General features: G+C 40.5%; 1 protein-coding gene across 1 annotated transcript in view; it reads right to left on the bottom strand.

Annotated features, from left to right (window-relative positions):
- Positions 1-17,363, bottom strand: part of EGF (epidermal growth factor) — a 57,304-nt gene that overhangs the window by 18,481 nt on the left and 21,460 nt on the right. The window contains exons 7-17 of the mRNA XM_057370729.1: positions 16,568-16,693; positions 15,464-15,586; positions 13,136-13,258; positions 11,831-11,956; positions 10,774-10,910; positions 8,924-9,072; positions 7,402-7,506; positions 5,438-5,661; positions 2,011-2,178; positions 1,134-1,283; positions 533-684 (exon numbers count right to left, since the gene is read on the bottom strand). Coding sequence (XP_057226712.1) covers positions 533-684; positions 1,134-1,283; positions 2,011-2,178; positions 5,438-5,661; positions 7,402-7,506; positions 8,924-9,072; positions 10,774-10,910; positions 11,831-11,956; positions 13,136-13,258; positions 15,464-15,586; positions 16,568-16,693 — 1,583 coding nt within the window. The remainder of the gene's footprint in view (positions 1-532; positions 685-1,133; positions 1,284-2,010; positions 2,179-5,437; positions 5,662-7,401; positions 7,507-8,923; positions 9,073-10,773; positions 10,911-11,830; positions 11,957-13,135; positions 13,259-15,463; positions 15,587-16,567; positions 16,694-17,363) is intronic.

Here is a 17,363-nt window from a genome sequence, read left to right as displayed (position 1 = left end):
CCTAAGAAAACCAGAACATACAGTCAGAGATTGAAACTTAGCTCTCCAGGTAATAATGACATGCCAATACAATCATTAGGGTTGTTCCCTTTGTTTAGATGGAATTGACCTGTCATTCAGTATCAGGATTTCTGAATASTTTATTCAAAACCTATTGCAAAATTTAATGATCTAGTGTCAGCAAAAAAAAAAAAGTGGAATTCAATKGGTTTACTTCAGCTTTGTTTAGAGGAATGCAATATACTTAAAAATTTTAGGGAGATACTTTCTCAAGTGTTTCAAATTAGATATGTTTATTCTCTAGATAATATTATCCCTTTTTGTTGATATGGCAAAGGAATATAGAGACAAAAAAAAAAAACCATTTCTACCAGGAATAATTGTGCAGGCCCAAACTCTTGTAAGAAAGTTATGAGCACGAATACCACCAGCCTCAACAACGAGCTTTTCTTTCTTTAAAGTCTATTATTTTTTTCTTCTCTATAAACCTGTCCAGAGCCTCAGAGTAAATATAAGGAAAAAACCATCAGACTCTACCTGACACCATGATTTCAGCCATCAAAAACATTATTTTCTGCTTTTCCCCATTGTCTGTGTCCTTAAAAATCCTGGTGTTCCGTGTGGTCTGGAGCACAATCTCTGGTGCTGGCATTGGCATTACCTCCTTGTGCACAGGGGCACTTACTGAAAAAAAAGACAAGAAAAGAAGCGTCACAGGCTATCTAAATCTGAACTCGCCTTCTGATTTTTGAACATTTGTCTGCTTTCCAATAATYGTGGTGGTTTCCTTTTAAAACAAATATCAGTATCCTCCCAGACCAACCTGCTTCTGACATCAAATTATCYCTAAAAATACGCACTGGTGAATTTTCTCAAATACGAAGGAGAAGAAATGTGACTCATTGGTCATAATACTTATCAACACTGCACACATCTTTTCCACTGCTAAAATGCCAAGGGAAAAATTACAGTGGTCAGACAATATGTTATTGTCCCAAGGAAAAYATTCCAGCATTTTCATTTTTGAGAGAAACCATCACTGGTTATGTTAGAGCAAGGAGAATTTTTCCAGTGTTATCTGTCAGGATCCTTACGGGTTTGAGGAGAGTCTTTTTGGAACTGGAGGGTTGTACCTGCTGTTGAGTTGGAAGAGTCCAGAGCATGACAGGTTTTTCCATCTTGAGTTTTCCCAAACCCTGGATGGCATTTGCAGTGGACAATTCCAAAATTGTTTTCACAGATCTGATCACAGCCTCCATTCTCATGAAGGCAAGGATTTGCCCCTAATGAAGAAAAACAGGAAACTTAACAAGTTGCTTCTTCAGTCAGCATTTCTGTTCAGACATGCAGAGTTGAAGCCGTTGGAAAATGAATAAGGACAAACAAAAACTAGGATTTTTWAATTTCTTTTTAATTTAATARCATATGCATATAGCAAAGCATAGATATTATTMCCCAGCCTCTGTCAGGAAAATAGATTCACATACTCTGTATCTAATGTACAATACTTTTTTGTTAYTTTATTTATTTTATTATTTATTCTTTAATACCTAKAGTCCTAATATCACAAGGGCATAGGGAACCTGTGATTACCTTCTCTCAATCCTGGTCTATTGAATTATTCTTTTTTGCTTACAGGGAGATTGTTCCCAACAGATAATCAAATTATTTGATCAAAAACTAATAAATCTTACAAAATCTTTCTCCAGGTCATTTGTTRTTACTGGTATGTGAGGGGTGTTAATAAACTAGGATAAATAAGAATTAGAAGACTGTGGTAGGCTCATGGCCATTGATCAGCATCTATTCTTGGGCATGAGCATAAATCTGTCAGCATTCCTGGGACACATGCCCAGATGATGCTTTCAATAAATGCCAGTCTGACTATGCAAGGCTTTTTAAAGAGCCTRTTTCTGAGAAGATAATCCTTTCCCCAAGGACATCTATTCTACTGATATCAGGAAAGGGAGGAGGCTGGAAGGGAATGACTGCTTAATTTTTGCAGTATACCTGGTTTCGCCAAAGGATGAACTACAACCATTGAAGAGGGTCTCAGCATGCTGCCTCGGAGACGTACCCTGTTTTGGCCGGTCTTCTTGTCCACCCTCACCAGTGATGGCCTAGCCCAGTCAGAAAACCACAGGTGATCCTCAAACACCGCTACAGCAAAAGGGTGGCCTACAAAGACAGCAGGGTTATCATTTCCACGGCTGTAGAACRTAAGAAACCACAGAAAGGAAAGCGTTATCTGCATACAGGTCAGCTCCCAGCACAGGGGCATAGCCATAGCCAGTGCTCCACTTTGATTTCTCATGGAGAGGGATAAATGTCCGTGAACATGGACCACAGGTGCATTTCTTATGCTCTTAACAAAGGAGGTTGTGACACTTGCCTGGCTTAGTACAGTCTCTGCTTCTGGTGGCCTTCAACCAGATCTAGTTGACAAAATGTTTCAGTCACACTCATCATCATTTTTGAGGCAGCGCAGGGATCAGCCTTTCAGTGCCTCCCTGCTCTGCCTCRAAGTGGCCCAGCACAGAGCTGCTGAGGTACACAGCTCCTTTTGCACTCTCATAAGAGGAGAGGAGCCCATAGATGTGTCATCCTGCCTAAGCATTGTGGTCCAGGGCAGCCTGGCAGCTACRGACACTGCAGGCTCCTGGTAGGGCCCCAAAGCCAGCCTGAGGTCTCTGCAAGTGCCAAAAGTACACACAAGTGCAGTGCAGAGAGCCACACGTGCATGTGGGCAGCTGCCATAAACCACAGGRGGCAATGGATCACCCAGGGAGCTTCCTCTCTTTTCACTGATGACAGCAGGATCCCAGACACCAGCTCCAACCAGGCATCTAACAATTCCATGACTAACAGGAGGTGCAAGAAATTCCACCCTAAATTCAGAGTACAGAAACCTTGGTAGGCCAACATTATCTGCACTAGGAAAACTCAGAGCCCCAGTTCCACTTCCAGAGATAGCTCAGCAATTCAGAATCCAAGGGACACAATCCATCCACTATATAATGGACGATATAAAGGTCTTTAAAAATTATTCTGACTCTCATGATATCTAACTATCTATCACGATATCTATCTCTCATGATAGAAAATTGTCATTAGTCCATATGGGGCTATGCATTTTTTCTATGCACTTAGAAAACTCCAGCTTTCAAGGCAGGTTTTGGGCAAGCTTTTTGCAATGGAAGGTAAGAATACATACTCTTCTTCCATGGATGTACACCTGGTTTCAGAGTGGATGCTCCCTGGCTGAAGTAGGTTTGCTTTGTTCTGGTCCTTAAGCCTCAGTGTGCACTGTGCCATTGCAGTGTGAGCTCCTCTGAAAGAATGTTTTGTAAACACAYGATTTTTATAATCTGTGCTTTTGCTTTTGATGTAGACCCCCAACTAGGTGATGTTTAATTTCAGTAATGAACTTGGGATCTTTATGTATTAGCTTAAAAAATTTAAATCGAAGACAAGCAAAGAAGCAAACACAATAAGAGATAAATCAGAACCTTGGGGAAGGAGTGTGTGTATATCTTAAATATATCTCACAAATAAACTGAAAAAAAGCCACTTCTTTACAAATAAATGTCTAAGACACAGTTTAAGTATTCCTTGGTGTTATGTTGAAGAGTGTATTGTTGGYACCTCACTCCCTCCCCTGACCCACACTCAAACACTGTTCTTGGCTCTTACCTTTTCTTTCCATTAAATTTGAACAACGAAACCAAGATCTAAACACTGTCCCCACCAAAACACTTACTCACCCTTTTAGGATCAATAGTTTGCACTATTCACAAACAGCACCCTGCTGTGACCAGCAATTTTATTAACCTCTTATCTTGCAAATACATTAAGGATTAAAAGTAGAAGTGCAGTGTCAATCAATGGAGGTAGCAGGAACAGTGCAAACCCGACCCCTGGCCTAAACAGAAGGGATGGTTATGTTCTTCGCTGCCTTGGGCAGGTTTATCACAGGCTGTTTCACCAGCTGAAATTGGGGTTGGCAAAAAAAGCAGAAATAATTTGCCTCTTTTGAATGCAGCTCCCCTGAATGAGCTCTCGGTGCAGGGGCACTAGAGGGAGCTGCCGTGATAAAAATCCGCGTTACAGCAGAGCACCTGTGAAGCGGTGCCACCTTCCTGTCCTCAAGCACAAAAGCTGGATTCCAGTCTTCATTAATAGCATTAGCAAACGATCCAGACATGCTTCTCTAAACTCATACCCCTACAGGTCTTCATCTCTTTCACTTCCTTACGCACAGATGATGAACTTTTCTCCCACCTCCAAACAGCCATAAATCACTGCTCCTTTCTCACAGTCCATGTTTCTATTGTGCTCCTAGCGCTCCTTCTCTGCTTTCTCCCTGTAAGACACTGTCTTACTCCTTGTGGAGAAACAAAATGATACTTTAATCAGGCCTCAAGGTCCTCCTCGGCAGATCCAATACAAGGTGGAGCATACAGCGGAATATGCTCAGCAGGGGAAAAGAGAGGGAGGCTGGAAAGTCGCTCTTCTCACACCTTTTAATGTCTTATAAACTCGAGAACACAGATTCCTCCAGGCCCTCACTCTGCTCACTTTCAAAGGGCTGGGAAGGTATCTGGCTTAGGTGATGAACAGAAGCCTACCCAGAGCTCGGACTAGAACACAGGCTGCTCGACAAAGAAACCATAAAGTTACCCACRGCACTCATGGTGTTGAGCTACGAGTCCTCACTCTGCCCATGTTTTGTATGCATACCTACAAAATGGTCCCCAGAGAGATACCACGGTCAAAAGGAATTGTCCTCTCCAGAAACTAATTTGCCATCTACTGGACTCTTGAACACATGGGTTACTTTAGATGTGGTGCAACATCCATTCCTTGTTGGTAACATTTCTGTTCTCTTGATCCAGAACAACACAGTTACTTGTCAAGCAATAGAAATCTCAGCCATAAAGACTACCAGCACATTGTAAAATCACTTTCCATTTGGAATCTATTGCATGTTTAGAATCATTTCAGCGTTCAACACTGCAGATGCAGGTTTGCTGCTCAAGGACCCTGATTAATTCCCTTTCATCTCACATCAATGTAATTCACTGATGCAATAAACACAGCAAAACCTGAATTAAGCTAAGCAGCCWTGCACAAAAAAAGCAAACCGTATTTTTAGTTTTTTGGTTATTTTAATTTTTCTGTGAAGGCAGAGAAGCCCTCTGCGCAATGCAAAGTGACTCATTAATGAAAGCAGAGAGTGTTAGAAAGCCAAAATTTGGTAAAATGAATGRAAGTCAGCTGGGTAAGAGAATGGAGAAGTTAAGTGCTGCCATTAACCTCAATGCAGAGTTTCATGGCATTTACAGCACAGCAGCTGGCCATTGATTTCCGTGCTCATGTGCAGGTGTCACACACAGGGACAAGAGGCAGTAGGTAATTATCAACCCCAAAGCCTCACCTACATCATTCTGGGCAAGAATTCGCCGAGCAGAGCCGTCCAGGTTTGCGCTCTCCACCACGGCCCGTTTGGCATCGCTCCAGTAAATCYTGTCAGCCAGGTAGTCCASAGCTATTCCACTGGGCCACACCAGSCCAGCGCTGGCCACGGCGCGGCGATCGAAGCCGTCTAACGAAGCGCTGTCGATCCGCGGATTGACCCCCATGTCAGTCCAGAATAATCTCCTTCAGAAAACAAAATGAATGCGGGAAGTCAGTRAGTAAATGTTTGCTCTCCTCTCCATGGAGTTCGTTCAAAGCAGAAAGGTCAGGCCAAAGCAATACCGCCCTGACTCACAGGAGGAAAGGTGCACGCTTCAAGCAAACATATTGGCTGCTGATCTTTCCACGCTTGCCATGAGACTCCAGGTGATTACACTGGGACTTATGCAGAATCCTCACTCTGTTCACTGGCTGAAACCTTTGGAAAACAGCTCCTGACTGTACTAACTGCCAGCTCTTCATATCTGCTTTTGGATTTTCCATGTGAGAGCTGAGAGTGGTTTAGCAAACCCAGACAACAGAAAATGATGCATTAGCCAGACCCTTGTCTAAACAAGGTGGAACAATACACAAATGCAACCAAAATTACCCATTACCCATGGAAAACAAGCAAGAGTAGTCAGGTTGTTTAAAAAAAATTAGACCCGTATCAGGCCCAGAATCCTTCTTCTTTTATTAAAATCATGATTCTCAGGGTCTTCCTCCAGAGTCCTGTGTGTTCCTCACTGTGTGTTTAGCAGTTTTCAATAAACAGACAGTGATGGAAGKCAATTCAAAATTGGGATAGCTAAAACTGCAAATAATTTCTAAAGTTTGGGGTCATCTCCCCAGGCATCAGCTGCCTCTGCCAGGGTTACTGAAATAGCCAGGTTTACTGGAATCACTTAGCTTTAATCACAGAAGCAGTTTTGCTCTAGCTWATGCAGGGATCAGTATTCTCAAGAGCTCTTAATTGTGTTTCACATCGCTCTTTAACATTTACAACTGTGGACATTGCCACAATGTCTGTTCATCCTTTCACCATTAACTTTCTAAAAAGGAAGGTTTTAGTGATGTTTCCTCCTCCCTTTCCCCTTGCACCCTTTGCCTCTACCAATAATGTAAATAAACAATCCAGAGCCTACCTTTCTTCAAAGTTTTTCTGCAAAATGTCTCTGCAGCATTCAGTCTCTACTGAAAGACTCTTTCAGGTCTTTCATGTCCAGAGGCAATCTAGCAAAACGCCCTCCCCAAATCTGCTTCTTTCTTTGATTCATCAGTACTTAGCTATAGCAGGATGTGAGCCTCAAAATAAGATTTTTTTAAAAAAATCTTACAGTTTTTAAATGCTCYTACTACAAGCATATTGACTGAAATCCATGAGACTTTGCCATTGATTGACATGGCCAGAATTTCATCAAGAGTTGAAACACCCAAAACTTCTGTGATCATTTCCACACTAGTTAAGAAGATATAAGGTGCATTTAAAACAAAAAAATCCCCAAAACAGTAAATTAGGTWTAGTTTCCTCAGAAACTGAAACATTGACAAAAAAAAAATGGCCATTTCTTAACCAGCGCTGCTGGTTAAAAGTGATTACCTTCTTCACAATAATAGATATGGAACCATAGAATTTTGTAGTGTGGTACCTACAGCTGTCAGAGGGACCTCAGTTGCTCATGGTTTTCTTTATCTTAAACTGCATGCAGTATCATTAATGCTCCTGTTACTCTCCTCTAAAATCTATGTGAGAAATGAACATGTCCCAGCTCACAAAAGGAACCCCTCAATAAAACATTACAGTTCACACAACTCTGCAAGGCAATGACTGACCCAGCACAAGACTAATGCACGTTTTGGCTGCCAGRAGGGCAAAGTTTGCATGCTCATTTTTGAAAATCCTCCACAAGCATCACATGATTTACTGTGTTTATCACTCCTTACTTAGCAAATGGGTGAATGGCGATCCCTCGGGGCTGGGAGAGATCTTCCCAGATGATCATTTTTCTTTGCATTCCATTCAGATTGCTCCTTTCAATGCACACCTTCCTGCAACACACAGAGCACTGTTAGGTCCCCCCTGCTCTCCTTTTAATTATCTTCTCGGGCAGAATGTACTAGGATTTTGCACTGCTTTAGTCTAGCTCTAATAAATAATTTCACAGTGACAGGAAATAATCCTGCTGATGTGGGATGTCCRGTTGTTTTATCAACAAGTAATTCATGTTACAGCTTCATTATCTCATCCAGGGCACAATGATAAATACCTGCTGCTCTGCAGAAGGCATGAAGTTCTCCTTCTTTGGGTAAATAATTAATTGCAAGTATGATCACTGATAGATCAGTGATAGCTAGCTTTAATTAAAGGGAGTCAGGAGGAAAACCAGCTCCTAAATGAATGCCATTACCAAATGTGTAAAGAATTTTTTTTTAAACAGTACTTTCACATAGCATTTTTCATCCAGAAATAACGGGTCATTTTATGTAATACATCTATTTTGCAGGAAAGAAWGAGACTGAGGCTCTTAAGATTACTGACAAAATCTGTGACCAAGTAAAGCATAGATTCTACGTTGCCAACCTTACAATTCACCTTTTTCTCAGAAAACTTGTTTTATTGCTGCAATCTTCACCTTGCCAGACAAATATCAGCCAGCAACCCTACAGCCTACCATGCCTCTTTGAACCTTTGAAAACAGGCCCCACAGAGATGGAAGGAGAAAAACATTCCTGCAAATGTGAAATACAAACAGCTAAATGCAGTGGGTGAGAAGGAAGTCGCAGGTTCAAATTCTCACTTTCTCCCTGAAATCTTGTTTTATGGACAGAAGTAACATAATCTCCCATTTCACAAGAAACACTAGCATATTTCTACAGCAGCACAATMATGTGACAAGATTGTACCTAAAAGCAAGGTAGTGGACTAGCAGAATATTTAAAATGGAGAAGGAGGGTAATCTAAACACTCAAAATTTCTTTTTATCAACTAATAAATTATGGAACATACTGAAAGCTCATGACTACTCTGCAAGGAGTCTTYATTATCTGTTGTGATCTGACAATGCCTTTTCATCAAAGATCAGTTTTGTTTCTCTCTGCATGTAAGACTAAGGATCATATTGWGGTCATATTGTCTGGCAGTGGTCATTCCACTTTTACCACAGATAATTCACAAACACTCTCCAGTAGCATGATTCTAGCTGCCGACATGATTCTTGCAACTGAGTCCAAACCCTTCCTTCTTGGAAAGACAAAGATGAAAACATGATAGCAGACTGAAAATGAACTTGCAGCATTTCAGTTTTAAGGATCCTTCCAGCTGTATATACTTGAGACTACAACCACCCAATCAGAATGAGAAGCACTACAGAATTAGAGTGATATCTCAGCTATTTCTGTATCACCAGTCATTTATTCCAAATATTTCATGGCATGCTTCAACATAAGTGCACAGTGGAGCATGTACCCTCTGTCTGTCCAATACAATTTACGGTTAATCCAGTCCACAGCAAGGCCTTCGGGTGTATCTATMGCTTCATGAATAACCTTTTCACGCTCTGAACCATCCAGATTAGCTCGTTCTATCCATTTCAAGGCGGTGTGGGCAAAGTAAATCTGTGAATAAATAACAGACCAAGTGTCATTAGTTCCCATCTCACTTTCTACTCTACCTCCTCTGTCTAGTAACTCCATTTCCAAAATGCCTTTTTCATCTTGAAAATTCCCTAAACTGCTTATTCACAAAAGGCCACGCACAGGTAACCTGTGATCCCTGATCAAATAAAAAGGTACTTATCCTTCAACCAGGATGACTTCTCCAGGCAGCTTGTGCTTAGCTGTAAATCCTGGTTGCCCTATATACAGCCCTCTGAATATCCTGTGGTTTTGTTTTCAGCCAGMAGCTACTTCACATGAAGCACAGCTGAGGGAGCAAAAGTGGGAGCAGGCAGAAAGAAGCATGTTGTCATTTCACTGGCTGCTCATACTGAAAAGTGAGAAGTGTGGAGGAGATAGGAGCACCCTGTGTATATCAAGAAGCTGGGAAGGGCAAAAGGAGTTATAAAATTTGCTTCTGTTTTTTTCCCCTCTTTCATCCTKCAGCTATCTTAATTTTTTACCAGATGTCTATTCTGTAAGGCTCTAACATTCCCAGAAGAGGATTCTGAGTTTTGGGTCAAAAGGGAAGTTCTTTGCTGGTAAGGAAACCAGGTTTGCATTTTCCAAGGGTATGTAAAATTCGTCTTGTGCTCATTACCAGAAGGAGCCATGCACTGTATGGGGCAGAGACATATGAAAAACATCACTGAGGCTTTCTCTGGAAATGGTTACAGCAAAACAAATCACTTTGCTTTGATGCTGACCACGAGGCCAACCAAAGCCTGACCTCTGCCCTGCCCACCTAAMCCCACAGGAGGGATCAGGGGTGCACACCAGAGCCACTGGCACGGCTGACCTACACCTGGCACAGCAGGGAATTGCTACCTCTGCAGCAGGGTCCTATTTTAGGGGCAGGTGGCCATGTTCCAGAAGMGCCTCAAGTGCTCCTCCTGTAAATGCAGATCTGGTGACATTCACATTTGTTTAGCCATGTCCATCTGGGCCTTGAGATGCTTCCAACATCTTATCCGAGCCCCTCATCAGCTTTCACTGTACCATCCACTATTGCTTTGCAACAGTTTTACAGAGTAAATAAGTCTCTCCATGGGAAAACAAAACTATCTGCCACAGAGAGTTTAGCAAAGCACAGCTGAACTCCTTCCCAGCTCTGCAGCCAAGGACATTAGGATGTGGCCACACAAATAAACAGCTCTTTATACAGAGAAGACTCCTGTTTCCAACAGCACTATCTAGTACCTAAGGAACATTTGGAAGAGCAATAAACTCTGTGAGCATTCAGCAGATTTGCTCAATAATATCAGGACAYGGGAAGTAATTCTTTTAAAGATTACTCCCACATTTAGTAGGGGTCATACAGATTTCTCTTAAGCAACACTGCGGTCTTAATGGAGAAAACTTATCAATCACACAAAAGTTTTTGAAATTGAAATCACACCTGAAACAAATTTAGAAATCYGAATTCTCTGTTAGTTATCAACTTCAGTGTGCAAAGCACACTCAGTAAGTAAATAAAGGAGGAAACTCTTCAAGCAGAGTTTGGCAGCCTGTACCAAAGGTTGTGCTCCTAGASAGGCAGCAGAACAAGGAGCAGCATAACGTGTAATCCAGATCACGGACAGAGGAAAGGTTAAGGCACATGAAAGCTCAATCCTTTTGTCCTTGCAACACTCCAGAATCCGCTCATTTTTAATGCCTTACCTTATTTTCCACCGGGTCAAAGTCCAGTGCTAAGACTACTCCCATCTGCCAGTCAAGTAAACTCGTATAATCTGTTCCATCAAAACTGATCTGGCGGATATCTCGGCCATTTGCAAATAACAAAAATGGCTTAGGACCTGTTGATGAAAATTTGCCAGCATGTTTATTGCACTAAGTTCGAAGTGATCTCTAACTTGCATTACTACCCAGCTAGCATTGTAAATAAGAAGCAGTAAAAGACAAAACGGGGAGCAGAAGCACAAAAAAAATATGGCAATTTTCCTACACTCCMCTTGCCTCAGAAATCAAAGATAAATGTGAATATAAGTTTACAGCACCAGCCTCAACATTTCTGACAAAAGGAGTCAGGAGTCCTGCTGCACCTCACACTGAGATGATTCCCTTAAGGGCAATCATYTCTTCACACCATCACCATAAATATCAGAATTTGATTTTTGCATATGGAGAAGTCTTTCATGGTAAAAACAAGAAATATRCTGTCTTCTCCTTATTTAAGGTACAAATCAAAAACTTCTCTTTCCTCCCCTCTCTTTGACAATTGCTTATACCTTGCTGATCACCAGGGTCTGCCCTTTTCTCAGAAGGAACAGAAGGGTCTGAAATCCAGACATGCACATCAAACACCTTGGCTTCTTTTGGGGCCAGTGGAGGAGAAATGTCCTTGCATGGAAAGTCCTTCAACTGACTATTCCTGTTCTCCAAATACAGAGACCACAGCCCCAGGTGTGTAACACTGGGCAGAAACTATGCCCACATTTACGTGAAGGCACAAAACCCTGCATGCTGCAGGATAGACCTCCACAGTCTGGGAGTACAGAGTGAAATGGTGAAGTTGGACCATGGAATGAACCCTCTGTGAGGGAGACTGAATCATACGATATAAAATAATTTATTTCCAAAATTAGGTTACCTTTCCTAAAACCAGTACTTCCCAAGTTTCCTCAAATCAGTGTAAAAAGGGATCCCAGCTGTGTCACCCACCTTTAAGGACTCAAAAAAGGGTTTGCAGAAATATGCAGCATACCGAGACACCGACCTATAGCAGTGCARTGCTTCCTGTCTCGCTGGAGCTTATATCCAGGAAAACAAGCACACTCCCAGGAGGATGGGCTTAKAGAAGAGCAAATCTGACTGCAGCCACCATTGTCTGGAGACGTGCAACCTTAAACAGAGCATTTGTAAAATTTTACTGTGCCGTTCTAAAAAAAAAAAATAAAATACAACAAAATCAGAGGTATAAGAGAATGATTCACTCTGSTCAGGATTTCTACAGTGTAAATCATCTCAGTGACTGGTGGCTTTACCAAAAGGCCTCCTGCTGAAAGCAGAAGCCTGGTGAAGTGAAAACAAATTAGTAATAACTTGTTCCAGAGTTTTCCCTGGAAATTTACAACACAAGATGGGGTATGGGAGGGTGGGTTACGTAAAGAGAGAGTCTTCCATGAGATCATTATTTCAGAGAACTCTCATCCCATCTACAGAGTAATTTACATTTTATCAGACTTTGCACTACATGCAAGAAACAGCAAATTAATGCAATTCTTTCCCCAGAAGTTAAGTAGGCCAGGGTGGCAAATTAATATTTTCTAATAAAACAAACCAGGAGTTCATATGTATAAAAGGAAACAATTCCTTCCTTATTCTTTATTTTATATTCTCAGTACCAGCATAAGCTTACTCAATGGAGTGTCCCTAGCAAAACAAAAATAATGACTGARTGTATGTATAAAGCACAGTCCACAATATGAAAGGAATTAAAAGGGAAAGACTATTTTTTTCAAGCATAAGGTTGTCAGTAATGGAGCTATYTTTATCCCTAAGACTGAAAAGATACAGCTGAGAAGCTACAGTCCCCCGAATTTGGAAAATTGCTGAAATGGGRAAGGACAGATTAGTGAGTGTAGTGGCTTCACATATTCTGACTGCAAATAATTCCATTTGTGGTTAAGTTAGAGTGACTCTGAACCTGGGATGCATGATGTCAGTAAAGTTATGTTCAGATTTCACCCAAGCCTTAATTCTGTACGTATATTTCCCCTGAAGTACAAATTTTAGCTGTCTCCTGCAACAAAAATCTGTGACATGCCTTGATCTGCACTGAACACAAAAGAATTTGATCTGCAAATAYTGGCAGTTGCTRCTACTACAAATTATTAAAAAATGRAGATGAGTACKGCTCATCTCAGCWCTCAAAGCACTTGACATTCTAATGTCTTTTGTCTTGTATAATCATTCACATTTGTTCAAAACCAGTGTAAAATGCCTTCATTCACTTCTGGCTCTTGGTGCCAAGAATAAACAGAGCTTGGCAGTCACTTCAGATAGAAAAAATGCTATTTACCTGTGCATGTTTTGCCATCCACTTTGAGTACAGATCCTTCCGGACAAAAGCAAACAGGGCCTTTAGATGTTTGAAGGCAACCGTGGCTACATCCAGTGTCATTACTTGTACATGCAATTAACTCTGCAGTAATTTAAGGAGGAAAAAGAAAATCTAAATTATTATAAAAATTTTCACTAAGCCCCCAACAAGAGATGTCAAAACCTTTTTAAATAGCACAAGAAGGGAAAAAAAAAAGAGATAAAAGAAATATATAAATAAAGATGTGTGGTGTTGAGAGTACAACACTCCTGTGGTCTCTCTGTGGTTTGTTTTGCTTTGTTTCTGTTTTTCTTCTCCAAAACTTTTTTCCACACCTTCTCCTAATTATAGCACAGGAGAAAGCCAAAATTGCTGAGTCCTGAAGCCATTATACTTACCAGCCTTAAATTTTCCAAAAGTCTATGAAGATGTGTTATTGAAATAGAAGTAATTTTGAAAACTTTATTTCTTACATTTCATCAAAACTAGATTAGATCAGGTTTTTAAAACTGTAAAGAATATATACACTAAGAATAAGTATGAAAGACACAGAATGAGGAAAAACTACTTTCCTACTACTCCAAGTGCAAAAGAGTTAGGATCAATGAGAACAGGAGATGAACCTTCCAAAAACAAMAACTACGATCCTCAGTGTCATTTCCAGATGCTGTAAGGGCAAAATCATCTATGCATCGGGCAATAGCTTTTCTTTATTTGCCATTAGAAATGTTGCAGGTTTGGTTTTGTTTTTTTTTTAGTATTTCTTTAATGCAGTTTCACAAGATATGCTCTTTCTACCTTCAGTATTGCAGAGCTCCACCCCTTTGTCCCAATTCTCGTGCCATATGGCAGCACATGCTGGAGGACTGGAGCTAATGTGAGATTCCCAGAGCTGCTTCCATGAATCAGCAGCACTCACTGGTTTTTTGCACAGCTCTTGCAAGTATTGCTTCTCCAGGGCAACTGCATTCCAGACTGGGCTGTTCTAACCASTCAAACACAAAGAATAGGGTCCAGAAAACTCAAGTTTCTTTCTGAGCAGAGCTTGTGGCTTCAGAAAGAACTTGTGGCCAGAATTTGGACTTCTCATCTTCTGTCTCTGTCTCTCTCAAGTTGCATGGCTGGTGAACATCTGCCTTGTGCTGCAGCAGTTAAGGAGTTACACTGTCCATGCTGCATCCCTAGCCTATGCYAGAAAAACACCATTTTCTATCTAATTTGAGCCCCTCAGAATGCAGGCAGACAGTTCAAGGTGTTCATCCAAAGCAGGACAGAGTTGCACAGTGTCTAAGGGTTGTTTTGATGAAAATTGATGTTAAAATGATATCCCACCTCTCAATAACCTCTGGCTGCAGCAYTCTCATGGGCCTTCTGCCCCAGCTGGCTGCCTCCTGCAGCTGCCACACACCCTGGAGCCACACGTTTGGGTCACTGAATCCTGCTCCTGGCTCCCTCTTAATCAAGAGGAAAAATTGTCTCTTACAGAATCACAGAATATCCCAAGCTGGAAGAGACCCACAGAAATCATYGAGTCCAATTCCTTGCCCTGCCCAGGACTCCTGGAGTCTAAAATAGATTGGCTGCTAGAGTCTCTTAGATTCTGTGGCTATATTTACTCTCCAGTAATGATATTTAATATACCCAAGGACCTGATCCTGCCGTGATCCACACTGAGCTCGGGGTGTGCACTGCCACTCCTACCCAGGGCTTATGCCAAAGTCTTATTTCCATGGAAACAAAGTAGAAGAATCTTTGTCTATGCATAAGCTTCWCTTCAAAAGTGGCTGTCAATATCCCAAGACCTCAAAACTTGGGAGCTTTTCACACTTTATGTTCTAGACTTACTTCAGAAAGGCTTAATTCATTTGAAGGCTGAGCATACACATTTAATTCCATTAATGTCATACACATTAGCAATGCTATCACCCCTGATCTGAAAATGAAAAATATGATGCTGTGAGCTGCTCATGCAGAGACTGGGCAAATTCTTACAGAGTGAGCCATATTCAGAGACCACATTTAAAAATACACAGCTGCTTATCCACCTGGAATGTGTCACAGTGCCTAATTTGAGAAGAGGAGGCATGACTTTCTCTTCTTTCTCCTCTGAAGAAGYGTATAAAATTTCTCACGTGTAACCCACGCTTCCTTAAACATGACATCCGAARTCAGTTCGCTCAGTTTAAGCTGATCCTGCTTACATAATAAGAGATTGGAAGCAAGCAACGCAACACACAAAACTTYCATCAGTTCCAGTGTTAAATGAGGGCTCTGATCTGATACTCCAAGGGCTGCTCCAGTGCTTACCATGGCACGTTTTCCTGTCCGGCAGCAGAACGAAACCTCTCGGGCAGGTGCAGTAATAGGAACCAGGGATGTTCACACAGCCCAAAGTGCAGCCGTGATTCCAGAAGCCACACTCATTAATGTCTGCAAAAAAAAGAGAAATTCTTCTGTCAGAATAAYGTCATCAGCCAACAGTGGGGAATAGACCAATGAAACAAAGTAGTAGTCTGAAAAAATACCTCTTCTTTTTTGCATTCATTTCACAAAAATATGTTTTTCCTAGTGAATTATAAGAAAGTAAGTTTGCAGAACTCATTCAAATCAATGTTCAGAACTTTCTAGCGAGACATGCCCAGGCTGCATGTGTCCAATATAGGTGCCTAGAGGATTTTTAAAAATATGCCTTTCCATACAGATTCCAGTGCCATTTAAATCCTGTGCACATCCAAACAAATTTACATTACCTTTTTCAAACAAAAATTCTTTTTTAAAAAAAAATGGATTCAACATGGCGTAAGTAAAAGCCTCAAAATATAGGTTGATTAGAAGTCAAAATTCAGAAATAAAACCTGGTAAACTTCTTGAGAACTRGAACACTGCTGCTCAGGCAAGTTAATAAATCCTAAAGATAGGAATTTTGATGCCATTATGTCTTATAAAATCTGGTCATGTAGTGAGAGAGATGTTTTAAAAAGAATTATGTTATCTGTTATTAATAGTAATTTTAGATTTTTTTAATAAAACAATCCAGATTAAAACATTTAGAAGCAAGTTAAGAAATTCTGTCTTATTTTAAAGTGATGCTTAAGACAGGCATTTTTTTGGTGGGTTATTCAATGGRTTATTCATCCTTGATGATACATCCAGTTTTATTTTTATTTAAAATTTAAATTAACACACWTAATCATGTCTGCTTATCTAAAACTACTTTAGCTACTCAAAGATCAAAATTTCTCACAAAAATAGCACCCATGACACTTTCATAGGACACTTTTTGAACCAATTCAAAGCTTGGAAGGACACAAAACTGAAATGGCGCACTGGACTTTTTAAGAACTCACAGTGGTTTTTCAAACTCAAGAAGTAAAAGAACAGAAGAATTTTGACAAGAAATTCATGCATTACCTTCACAAAACTGTTTATTTCGACTTAAAATAAAGCCACTAGAACATTTACAGCGATGAGTCCTTGAGTCTGGCCTGCAGATTCTTCTTCTGCACTTTTCTCTGTTCAAATCACAGATTCTTTTTTCTGAAAGAGCAGAATGGAGTAAGTAGAATGGAGTTTTATCATATAAACCTTCCAGTAGAAAGATGATAACAGGTGCATTTTCTTCTCAAAATTTGCTTGCTCAGCCTGAGGAAATTCTTATTAATACAAAATAACTTCTAGTTGTTTTTTTTGATTGCTAAAATCAGGCAAAAAAAATTACTGTAAAAATCAAAGTAGTGAGAACACTAGGAGTAGATGTGTGCAATCATTTCGAGCTCTATGTCAGCACAAGCAGATCTAGAGAGATCCTGAACTAGGAGATGGTTTGGTTTGGGTCCATACCTACAGTGACTATGAAAGGGAAAATTCAAGTTTCATATACTCTCAGTCCTGCACAGGATTATAAAATTCTCTGTGAAGCTCCCAGACATAAAAATTACATAGAGGGAGCACACATGCAAAAGGAGAGAGCAGAGAGATTTCTGAAAAGACAGCATGCAAAGACTGTTGGTATTATTGTTGTTGGAGTGCATATTGAAGTACAATAACCACATTATTGCTCATTATTTAACACAGAAGATGGATGTGCATATTATAGTGACCATGTGTTCATTTGGAAAATAAGCATTAGCACATTCTAGGGAATCTTTGTATTGGAATGGATCCATGAGAAATACAAGCATTATAAATGTTAAACTCAAATTTCAAC

This window comes from Malurus melanocephalus, unplaced genomic scaffold (genome assembly GCF_030028575.1).
Source record: "Malurus melanocephalus ecotype Western Australia unplaced genomic scaffold, MMel_1.1 scaffold_131, whole genome shotgun sequence".
Lineage (NCBI taxonomy): Eukaryota > Metazoa > Chordata > Aves > Passeriformes > Maluridae > Malurus > Malurus melanocephalus.
Note: the sequence above shows the minus strand (reverse complement) of the source record. Positions and strands in the feature narration are given on the sequence as shown.